The following is a 12,731-nucleotide window of genomic DNA, read 5'->3' as shown; positions in this document are numbered from 1 at the left end:
CTTTTAGTATACGAATAGAGATTGGGAAGTGTTCATTGTAATAAAGCCAAGAAGAAAAAGCAGAGTTTTGTGACTTTGTGAACATGTTCATGAATTGTTTGTAGAGCTGTAAGTATTTTAAATCACAGGTGACAACATTCAGTTGATTACTGGCTTTTGTCAAAACTGGTAATAGAAAATACCTGTGGGAAATGGGGAGGAGGTTTTTAATCATTTTCAAGACCCATATTCCTGGTCTTCACACTGGGTATGGATGGAAACTAATCAAGTAGAGAGGCAACCTAGGACTAAAGAGATATTTCCTGACAGTTAGAACAATTAATCAGTGGAACAACCTGTGAATGCTCCAACACCGGAAGTTTTTAAGAAGAGATTGGACAACCATTTGTTTGAAATGGTATAGGGTTTCCTGCTTGAGCAGGGGGTTGGACTAGAATACCTCCAAGGTCGCTTCCAACTACTGCTGCTGCTGCTGCTACTACTACTACTACTACTATTATTATTATTATTATTATTATTATTATTATTATTATTATTACTTTAAAGTGATATGAGTATACAGTAGATTAAAGCTTTGATTTGTTCCAAATTTACAATTTAAAATGAATTTGGAGGTTTTCTAGTTCTGGTTTATAAATGATGATGATGATAATTGCTTTCTCCTTCAAAGCAAGTAGCCAATTGATTGAGGTTTTTGGCATTTTTTTTTTTTTTTTTGCTTCAGTGACTTGCCTCAGTACTTAGCTGTTGTCCACAGTGCTTTATGACTCTCAGTTGGGTCCCTGCTGCTTCCTCCCTATTTACAATATTGATTTCCCCCCCCCCTCCTAAATGAGAGAACTGACTGAAGGCTGAAAACAACTAGCAGGAATGAAGAATGAATCCTGGTGGTTGGGCTTAGAGTAAAACGGGAAGAAATAGCAAAAACTTTTTTTTAAAAAAATCAATGAGTAGAAACCATAATTGATGAAATCCTGAAAAAAAGAATATGACGTCCAAACACAATAGGAGGGAAATAGAAGAAAAATAGTTCCTTTAAACATGTAATGGACGGGGCTTGCTATTGGGGGGGGGGGAGGCACTACATAAATGAAATTGCATCACCATAGATTATAGAAAGAAGATGTCTACATTATTCATGAAAGAATCAGTTCGTGCTCCTAAGCTTAAGCTTTCGGTGATTGATTATTGAAGAACAGAGGATGTGCAGTCAATTCTGATCTTCCTGTTATTGGTATAGAAAGGCATAAAACTGCAAGCTCTCTGTCCTGGCAATGTCTTTCTCCCCCAATTTTATGCTGGCTGCAAAATGCTGCAGGCTGCAGTTCCACTACTTTGAGTCCTAGGGCGCTAAAAGGATTGGGCTTATTTGGTGTAAGATCAAAATGTAAAAATGTCTTTGATCTAAAATCATAAACACTTCGTTACATGAAAGCTATGTGTCTTGAAAAGCATTCCCCGGCTATTCATACCCATGTTTTGAGACAGACAAGTCCAGAGCAGGGGTGAGTGTGTATGCGTGGTTGTATCTTCCATTATTTGCTAAATTCTGTTATTTAGGTTAAAAAAAATGCACTTGTTTTATCCATCACTGTATTAATATGACCATTGGTTCCAGGAGCAAGAAACATCTATAGATTTTGGCTGTTTTATGCACTTTTCATATGTCTGCACTACTTATTTCAATTCCAAATCTAGCTTCTTTCACCCAGTCTTGTAGACTATGCAGAGGACTGTCAGGGAGGTGTGGGAAGATTTTTTTTTTTTTTTGTTCTGAAATGCAAGGAATCTAAGATTTGCAACTTTGTAATGAGTCCAAACCTGAACACGAGAAAAATTCCTCTTCTCACGCTACTTAGGCTTGGATATGATTAAAAAAACAACAACAGCAAGAGGAACCTCCACAGAAGTGTGAAATGAAATAATTGTTTCTTATCATTGTGAGAAGAAACAGAAATAATACCCTTTCAGAGGTTGCTGAGAACATTTCTTTTTTCCAGCAGCCTCTGATAAATATTTTGAGAACTACACAACTTTTCCTATTAAATAAAGAAACTGTGGTGGAAGGGGTCCCCATAGAACGGCATCAGTTTGTGGGATGCCAGAAACAGGGCCACGCAAACAAGCAAAGCCCCATCCACAGGATGCAAACAGTACACAAAACCACACCCCTTTCTGTCCATGGAAAAACCTTCACGGAACCAGTCCCTGGTGCCCAAAAGATTGGTAGCTGCTGGGGGTATATTTAATAATATTTAATATTTAATAAATTGCATGGTGCATCTTGTCTAAATTATCATCCTATGCCATAGTTATTTTGACCTCAAGTAGCTATGGTCAGGAATGGTCAATCCGTAGATTCCAATACCATTAGAAAATTGTAAACCCCTTGCTTTAATTCTGCTACTTGACTGCTTGATAAAGAGAATTTTAATATTTTTGTATAGCACACCTAATAACATATCTGAATCAGAAATAGGAACATGGATGTGGTGATGCTGGTTGTGCTTCCCCTAACACATTCTGTCAGGACTGTGTCAAAACTAGAAATACATCTAAATAATTAGTAACAACAACAAAATATTATTTTAGATAGGCATAGATTGTGTTTTAAGAAGCTTAAGGTGTGTTGTGATTCAGTAATTTAGGCTCTTCTGAAAGTTCTTTTTTTGTACACCATCCCAAACTGTATCCATACCATGGCTTTCAGGCACCTTGCACCTAGCAGTTTTGTTACCTTATGCAAATCCAAATCTGCTATTCCTATAGATCAGGGGTCCCCAACCCCCGGCCTGCAGACTGGCACCAGGCCACGGCCTGCCAGAAATTGGGTCACGCAAGCAAGCAAAGCCCATCTGCGCATATACGGGATGCAGGCAGTGCATGAAACCATGCCCCCCTCCCCAGTCTGTGGAAAAAATCACTCTCCATGGAACCGGTCTGCGGCACCCAAAAGGTTGGGGGCCACTGCTACAGATGATTCTGTCCCCAGAATACATGTAATGAGAATTGTTCCATGTTTATCAGGTTAGATGCAGAGTGTTCCCTCATCTGTTTCTTCTTGCGGTGAAGAGTGCATTTTATTTATGTATTTATTAGATTTTTATTCCACCTTTATTACTTTATCAGTAACTCAAGGCAACGAACATGCCTTAATAAACCTCCTATTTTCCCCACAACAACACTCCTGTGCTGAGGAAAGAGTAACTGGCCCATGGTCACCCACTGGCTTTCATGCGTAAGATGAGACTAGAATTCACAATCTCTTGGTTTCCAGGTCAAACCTACACACCAGTTTACTTTTGTGTTATTAGAAATGCTCATGTTGTTGGTGGAAAGTTTTTTCTATAGAGTCATTTGGCAGTTGGACATCCCATAAATTAAATAAAGAATTTGTTCCCCCTACTGAATGCTTTTTTTTTTTAAAAAAAAGATTCCCTATCCTGGCAGTGAAAATTAAAAGATAAAGAAAGCAGATACATTTATTACAGTTGGCTCTTCCACAAGATTTGGAATTAAATTGTTTCCACATTTGATGCCTGGTTAAGCGTGTTTTGACATATAGATAATAAAAGTTCTTATCCTTCACTGATGGTGGAGAATTAATAATAGAAACAATACAGTGAGGGCTGCTGTACATGAGGTGGAATAAGAAATTTTTATTTCAGTAGTTATTTTTTTAAGACAAGCCTTTTAAATATTTCTTTATTGTAACAGATAGAATCTGACACATGCATTTTCATACATCTTTGTCAAAAACACATTTCTTGTGTTGTAATTCTATACACTAATGATGAATAACAGTAAAAAGTTGATGATAGCAACTATAGCTGGTTATAATATAGCTCTTTGTTTAATGTATTTGGTTTTTATCCTTTATCTTAGCCTTGAGGAAAAGAAATAGGGTGGTAGATAACAATTTATGATTATGAAATTCTTATAATTTGCAAAGAGGTGTGTGAGCATCCATTAAATGGATTTTTTTTCAGCTCATCATAGCCTCCAGGGAAGGGATTGTGTCTAAGAGGTGATACACTTTTAATGACAACCTAAGATGTGAAACCCCAAAAGGAGACTTGAGGGTGGCTTATTGATGTCATTAACCTGGTGAAAACCGCTTGAGGAATTATGTTTTATCTATACAACATCAATCATCTTGAATAGCATGAAAGATTAATGTGCTGGCTTTCCTTGGAGCAACTGACATATTTAATTCAGGAAGTGACTCTTAATCTAGTTTAGAGTTTTAGTTAGTTTCTTAATTAGCATATTATATTTCATCTTTCTTCTGTTGCTCATAAGGCACATAGTAGATGTTTCTCCATATTTTACTATTCTCAGAAGCAGTCTGGTGAAACAGATTGGGCTAAGAATTGTGTTCCAGTATCAAGCAAATTCAAAGTTTGCCAGTAGGCTTGGTTCACGTACCACCAAAAGCCATAAACTATAGCTTAAGTATCATAGCAGAGTTCATCCATAATACAAAGCATAATACAAGGCCAATATTTACTTTAAAAGTAATGACTAATAAGGATTTTAACTTGTTCCTACTGATTGAAATTACACACTGTACAAACCCATAATGTGGTTCCTTTGGTTTTGGCTTAATAGGCTATGAATCTAATCTGGTTGCCCATTGTGCATGCGTTAGTACAATACATGAATGTGACCATTGCAGCTAATTAAGCAAATCTTGATTAAAACAAACTACAAAGGTGAGCTGAAGTCTGCTGATGAATTGGTGGATACATCTGCAACAATATTGAAAATGTTTGCCATTGCCATTTTACCCTTAGCACAACACTCGCCTCCAGTGGCTGCTTCAACATTCCAAGGAAAGAATCCAAAGTTCAATTCCGATTGGAATTCTAGCTGAAAAACTGAGATAGAAGCACCAATGTTCTATCAAGTGTAAGGTAGATTTCCATATTCCTGAGACACAATAAGATTTGTTGCCCAAACTCTACCATCTCACAATTCAAAAATCAAGTGCTTTTAATAGATCGCCGTTCTGGCTGTCCAAACATTTTTCTTATAACGAATCTGTACTGTACTTATTTATGTTTCTTCTGTAATAAGGTCATGCATCAGCCTTCAGAATAACTTACGGGGATGGAAAAAAACAAAGGAGGAAGAATTAGGCAAGGACAGTGAAGAGAAATTTTATATATGTAGTCTTATTTATTGCCTAGATATAAGTCTTAGCTGCGTACTGATATTAATGCTCTGTTCCACTTGCCTTGACAAGAAAAGGTGCATTGCATTCTAGCTATCCATTTTCCTTTAAAGGATCCAAATCAAAACAAACTTAGTTTTTTAAAAAAACTATCTAAATTAATATAATGAAAGAATGATAAAGAAGGGAGGGGGGGAAACCTCTCACATTTTTTATGTTTCTTAACAACTGTGCATCAACTCTTGAGAAGAACCTGAAAGAGATGTCAGTGGAAAATGAGTACTGTACAAAAGAGATTTTAAATATTTCGATCAAATCACTTTTTCAAATTTAGGTTTTAAAAGGAGGAGCAAGGGGATTTGAAGAACATTGTCAATGTTCCTGCTTTCTGCTATCTGATGTTTTTTGCATACTGGTTGAGTCTGATAAGTCTCTAGAATAACTGCTAAATACAAGATGTTTCATAAAAATGACCTATATCGCTAATCATATTTAGTATATTTCTTAGTAATTTGTAATCCACAATGAATATGGGTTTGTTTCATATTTATGTTGTGTTTTTAATCATATTTTTGGCTTTTTTTCTGAAAATGCCTATTTTTTTTTTTTCATTTCAGCAAGGGAAACCCTATGTTTTTGATAGAGTATTGCCTCCCAATACATCCCAGGAACAAGTTTATAATGCCTGTGCCAAGCAAATTGTTAAAGGTAAGAGTTTTTTTAAACAAATATTTTTGTGGTAGAGAAATTGGTGCTGAGCAGAAGTAGGGAATATGTAGAAAGCTCATGTAAAAGGGATGGGCAGATTGTGTAAATGGCCTGCTGGTTTTTGGGTGTGTGTGTGTGGGTTGTTCCTCCTGATGTGTGAAAATATACATTTATATAAATATTTTTAAAAATAAAATTTTAGACTCCTCTGAAAGCTCATGGATGTTAACTCCTTTTTCTAAGTGGTAGAAGGCATGAAAAATCATGCAAATAATTAAATAATGACACTCTTTTTGATGTCCTTTCCCGTTCAAGAAAATTCAGGAGATGACAATGTGACTATTTGCACAGAATAAATGAATGAGCATGCTGGTTTCCATCAGGGTTTCATCTGTAACACTGATGTGTTCTCTTAAAAAAAAAAAACCGAGTCAACAAACTATCATTTGTTTTCCTTGCTATTATCTACTCTGGGATAAGATCTCAAGTAAGGGCCATGTTCTGGAGAAGGCTGATTAATTTACATAAACCAGCATTCTTTGATGTTGATCCTCCTGTGAGATTATAGTAGTGCTTATGACCATGGAGTTTCATGGCTGAATATCTTAAATGTATTACAATTTTAATGTTACAGGGTCTCCCTGAACCTCATTTTAGTTACATGTATTACCATTTTGCCATATTTCTTAATTTATATAGTATAATTAACTAGAATATTTTGTATAACAGTGAACAGAAAGTAGCTGAAGCAGTATATTATGCATTAACTTGCAGATTAACCAATATTGAGACAGTTGGTTAGAGCTCTTTATTTAAAGTGATTTACTGTAACTTCTCCATTATGCTGTTGACACAATTATAGTTTATCCCTTAGCTATTTATACTGCAGATGTGAAACACTTTTCATAGTTCCAAAAGAAGAGAATATGCGTAGCTCAGAATTGAACTATGGAATCCTTGGTGCTCTCTGAATTTGGTTGTTTGCTTGTGGACTTTTCACTACCCACCTAGGTAACATCATCAGTGTGAATGAGTTTGGATTTGTTCCCTGTTTACTCTCCCTTTGTGAATTGGAATTCGGTTCAGTGAGTGTAATATAAAGTTAGGAAACAAGGAATTACGGATGTATAGCCCATAATTTAGACCATCCTTTATGAGATAACCATCTATGCTATTTGATGTGAATGGTTTATTAAACTGAATGATTAAAAATACTCATTTAAGTCTAATTGTCATCCATCAAGTAATTAGCACATTAGTGAGCTCATATTAGGGCAGTTCACTGAGAAAAAAATATTCCCTCTCACTCAAGGTGCAAAGCACGGTTCTTTGCAGGATAATTTCTCTCACTACATGATTTCAAAGAAGCGTTACTATTTGTGTAATGAGTTTGATTCTGATATGTGTCAAGAGTGACTTTTAAAATTTCTGATAATATGAAACATTAGTAAGTATTAATCATTATTAAATGCTGTGGGCATTTAGTATGGTTGCAAGGTTTGCTTTGTTCAGATAACAAGATTTACATCTGCAATTTTTCAGACCTGCTTGAAAACGTGAGACAATTTGGTTAATAGATTTTTCTCCCCCTCCCCATGAATCATTTAACACTTTCTCATATTCTCAGGGAAGCTGGACTCTTGGGTCCATTGTTGTAATTGGTGTGAATCTGGTAACACTTAAAAGTTATGCTCATAATAGAGGCTGTCATTTTGTTCAGTAAGTGGATTACTTATTTAAAATTACACCAGTATAGGCAATCCTCGATTTACGACCACAGTTGAGCCCAAAGTTTCCATTGCTAAGTGAGACAGTTGCTAAGTGAGTTTTGCCCCATTTTATGACCATCTTTGCCGCAGTTGTTAAGTGAACCACTACAGCTGTTAAGTTAGTCACACGGTTGTTAAGTGAATCTACGCTCCCCATTGACTTTGCTTGCCAGAAGGTTGCAAAAGGTGATCACATGACCCCAGGACACTGCAACAGTAATAAACATGAGCCAGTTGCCAAGCATTCAAATTTTGATCAAGTGACTACAGGGATGCTGCAAAAAACAGTCATAAATCACTTCTTTTCAGTGCCATTGCAACTTTGAATGATCACTAAATGAATGGATGTAAATCGAGGAATACCTGTGGTAAATCTTATTGACATGCAGTTTGGAATATTAGTCTTCATTCAGAAAAGTATATTTGTAGGAGGAAAGATCTTGATGCCAGAGCACTAAAAAAAACCCCTTAGAATTGTGTGGAATCTTAACACCTCTGCCTTCCATCTTTACTAGTGAGGCTTCAAAGATGTATTTCCTCACATCCCCCCGCCTTTTTCATTCTCTCTCTCTCAGGCTGTTTAGTGAATAGTCCATTTTCTATGCAGGAAAATAATTGTTCTATCTGCTGAATCCTAGTTATGGAAAAGAATTACTGTAAATGCCGGCGTATAAGACGACTTCCGTGAGTGCTGAAATCGGCGCCAAAGACGGGGGTCGTCTTATACGCCGAGTCGTCTTATACGCCGGAAATACTGGTAGTTTCCGGCGTATAAGACGACGTTCTAGGAATGCGGCCCGGCTATAAAGACGGGGGTTGTCTTATACGCCGGGTCACCTTGTACGCCGGCATTTACGGTAACATTATGATTGAAGTTCATAGAAATGAGAAATCACCAATATACATAGGCTGATAGCATTTTGTCTTTTTGTTTACAGAACATGTAAATATGTTCAGTTTTCACTTTCACACGCAAACGTGGATCTGAAGTAAATCTGGAAATTGAACTTGCTGCAATCTTGATTTTTTGTGTTTGTTAAAAGTAGCGAAAAAAGTTGATATATTAGATACAGAAATGATGGCAACTAATAAAAAAATGGAGGAATTGATCATCCTTCTAGAAATGGATAGGGCAGCATTTTACCTACGTTTTCAAAACGTGGTAGAGAAGAAGGATGAGGATTTGGGTGCTATCATGGCAGATTTGATTGCTGAGGCCCTACAAAGGGACAAACAAGAGATTTTGATACAGATAGATGAAGCGTACAGAATTCATACAAATTATGCCAGACGCAACAGACTTCCACGAGAAGTACATATCAGATTTCCTAGGAAAAAGATGAGAGATATAATCTATAATATCACAAGAGAGGATCCAATGATTTACAAAGGTGTGGAAATACAAACTCGAAAACAGATACTAAAGAAGATAAGAGAACAGAGAAGGGATTATAGATTCCTTAGTGCTTATTTAATTAAAAGAAGTATACTGTTCAGATGGCTAATCCCGGAAGGGATGTTGATATCATGGAGGGAGAGGAGAATTAAGATAGATAGTCTAGAGAAAGCACAGGAATTCTATGACTAATTTGGAAGGAGTGGAGGAAGAGAATAGCAGCAAGGAAGAATTGGAATCTAAAAGCCAGGAAGACCAACAGCAAGAAGTAAGGGAAATAGAACGAGGGACAGAAAGCAAGGAAGAAAAAGGACAGAGGAAAGAAAGAGGAGTAGGCATAAGAACAAGACAAACACACAAATAAAACACACAAGTAGAAAATGGAAAAGGAGATTAGGTTATTATCTATTAATATTAATGGATTAAATGCACCCGCAAAGAGAAAACAAATACTAACAAAATTAGCCAAATAACATATAGACATAGTTTGTTTACAAGAGATACACATCAAAGAACAACACAGGAAATATTTAGAGTTCCCCAAATTAGGAGTATTATACACAGCACTAGCTGAACAAAAACAGAGAGGGTTAGCGGTTTATATTAGAAAAGAAATTAATGCTAAATTGAGGTACCAAGATACAGATGGAAGAATATTAGCAATAGAAGTACAAACTGAACAGAAATCATGGCTGTTAGTGGTAATATATGCACCAAATGAGAATCAAAAAGAATTTTATTACAAATTACATGAGAAACTTATAGAAATTGGACAGGGAAACATTTGTATGGTAGGAGATTATAATGCGGTAGTGGATGTAAAAAAGACTATATTAGTGATATGAAAAATAAAAAGAAAAGGAAAACACTACCAAAGACATTTTTTGATTTGGCACATGAATTTAATCTATCTGATCAGTGGAGGAAGAGGAATCAAAACAAAAGAATATACATTTTTTTCAAACCTGCATAAATCTTGGTCTCGAATAGACATGGTATGAATGAATGAAGAAATAGGGCAAGACATGGAAACAATAGAAATAAAGCCAAATATATGGGCTGACCATAATCCTTTGGAAATAATTTGGAAAGGGCAGAAAATGGATAATGAACTCTCACATTTTGAAAGAAAAAGAATTTATAGTAAAGATTAGAAGGGAAATGGAATTTTTTTTCAAAGAGAATATAAAACAAGAATCATCAGTACAAATTATCTGGGACACTGCGAAAGTGTATTTAAGGGGCTTAGTAATAGCTTATATGGCAAGAAAAAACAAGGTGAAAAAGCAAACACAAAATATACTCCAGGAAGAGATTAAAAAATTGGAATCTAAATTACAAAAAGAACCCCAGGATGAATTGATTAAAATGGAAATGGTTTTGGCTAAACATAAATTAAACGTGATAGATCAAGAGGAAAGAGCAAAGGAATTGAAATTAGCAAAACAAAACTTTTTTGAACACACAAATAAACCTGGGAGATGGCTCTCTTATAAATTAAAAAAAGAGAAGGAGAAAAAAATTATTCAGGAACTACATGACAAAAATGGAGAGTCACAATATAAAATGGATAAAAAGAAAGAAATAATTCAGAACTATTTTGAGTCACTATACAAAAAAGAGGAAACAGATGTGGAGAGTATTAAACAATACTTAAAGGTTAATGGTTTGCCAGAATTAAAAGAAGGACAGAGAGAAATATTGAATGGGAAAATAACAGCCTCGGAATTAAAAACTGCGGTGCAAAAACAAAAAAATAATAAAACCCCGGGACCAGATGGCCTTCCAGGGGAAGTATACAAGACCCTTTACGAGGACTTTGAAAATATATTATTGGAGGTGTATAATGATGTGTTGGAGAAAGCTAAATTACCAGACTCCTGGATAGAAGCCACCATATCCCTTATCCCAAAAGAAGGCACAGACCCCAAACAGATCAAAAATTATAGGCTAATCTCGTTGTTGAGCACTGATTATAAAATTTTTACTACCATAATTGCAGAAAGATTGAAACTAATATTACAGGATATAATACACCCAGATCAAAATATTTTTTACCTACAAGACAAATTAGGAATAATACGAGAGTGGTGTTAAATGTCTTAGAATATTACGAAGCACATCCGGGAAAACAGATAGCATTAATTTTTTTGGATGCTCAGAAAGCATTTGATAATCTCGATTGGCAATTTATGTTCCAACAGATTGAGGACATGAAATTTGGAGGGAAATTCAAGAACACGATAAAAGCAATATACAAAACACAAAGGGCCAGCGTGATAATTAACAGAGATAATACAAAAAGCTTTGAAATAAATAAAGGGGTACGACAGGGATGCCCAATGTCACTTCTACTTTTTATATTGACTTTAGAAGTATTATTAACTAAAATTAGAGCCAATAAAGAGATAAAAGGGGTACAGGTTAAAACAGAAGAGTATAAGACACAGACATTTGCGGACGATTTGGTCTTTTTTTATTGAGAACCAATAGAGAGAGGAAATAATTTGATGAATGAAATAGAAAAATATGGAATAGTGGCAGGATTAAAAATTAACAGAGAAAAGACCAAAATGTTAGTCAAAAACCTAACCGAAAAACAGAAAAGGAAATTAGAAGAGAATCTGGAATTGCAAATTGTAAAAAAGACCAAATATTTAGGAATCTGGCTTACCATAAGGTGTTCCTCAATAAAAGAGGATAACAATAAATCGGTGCCAAAGACGGAGGTCGTCTTATATGCCGAGTTGTCTTATACGCCGGAAATACTGGTAGTTTCCAGCATATAAGATGACGTTCTAGGAATGCGGCCCGGCTATAAAGATGGGGGTCTTCTTATACGCCAGATCGCCTTGTACGCCGGCATTTACGGTATATATAAATTGGGAAAGAACTAGAAAATAAGCAACCAAAGCACACTTGAAATAAAAAACAAAAAGTAACTTCACAAAACTAAAATTATCCTTCCTAAATAATAACTAATTTGCAATCTCTCTCCCCCCCCCCTGTATTTTAAAGAACAGGAAAAAATATCAGGCTGTTAAAATTATTTAATTTTCCTCAACATTATAATGCAATATTGAAATAATAAATTAGTGCAGAATCATATTGGCCAATCTCCTCTCCTCTTTGATACAAAGCAAACTCAGAGGCCAATAATTGATGAATTTTGTTAAGCCTACTTAATAGAATATTGTGCAGAGAAGCTCCAGTGCTCTTCTCAATTTCTTGAGGCCAAGAGATAGTAAATACATCTCAGCAGCATTCAAATTATTCAAAGCCATTTTAAATTATTTTAGCCCAGCTCCTCTACAATGTGCAGTTATGTTTCCCAACTATGTCCTACTGAGATAGATCCAGTCTAAGTTTCTTCATGCAGCAGCGATAACACAACAATAACAATTTGATTTACACTATAATTTTCAAATTGAAGGAAGTTAACATAATTTTCATAGCTTGAACTATCTTTTCCTGTTCTTTAAATGGTGTAAAATAACTTAGGGAATACAGGTTTTTTTTCTATGAAGATATAATCATCTTTTTTCCAACAATCCCATTTTGATATAGTCAAAGATCTTAATAGACTGAAATACAATCTATGTACATTAAAGATAATATATCTAATGTAAACTTTTCCTCAATGTAGCTATTAAAATCTTAGCATCAATAATTAAGAGAGACA

At 35.3% G+C, this 12,731-nt stretch overlaps 1 protein-coding gene across 1 annotated transcript in view; it reads left to right on the top strand.

Annotated features, from left to right (window-relative positions):
• The window catches only part of KIF5C (kinesin family member 5C), a 116,712-nt gene that overhangs the window by 16,354 nt on the left and 87,627 nt on the right, over window positions 1–12,731 (top strand). The window contains exon 2 of the mRNA XM_039327904.1: window positions 5,794–5,884. Within this exon, the coding sequence (XP_039183838.1) occupies window positions 5,794–5,884 (91 nt within the window). The remainder of the gene's footprint in view (window positions 1–5,793; window positions 5,885–12,731) is intronic.

The sequence above is a fragment of the Crotalus tigris genome, unplaced genomic scaffold, assembly GCF_016545835.1.
Source record: "Crotalus tigris isolate CLP2741 ecotype Arizona unplaced genomic scaffold, ASM1654583v1 scf7180000024369.3102671, whole genome shotgun sequence".
NCBI classification, from domain to species: Eukaryota; Metazoa; Chordata; class Lepidosauria; order Squamata; family Viperidae; genus Crotalus; species Crotalus tigris.
Note: the sequence above shows the minus strand (reverse complement) of the source record. Positions and strands in the feature narration are given on the sequence as shown.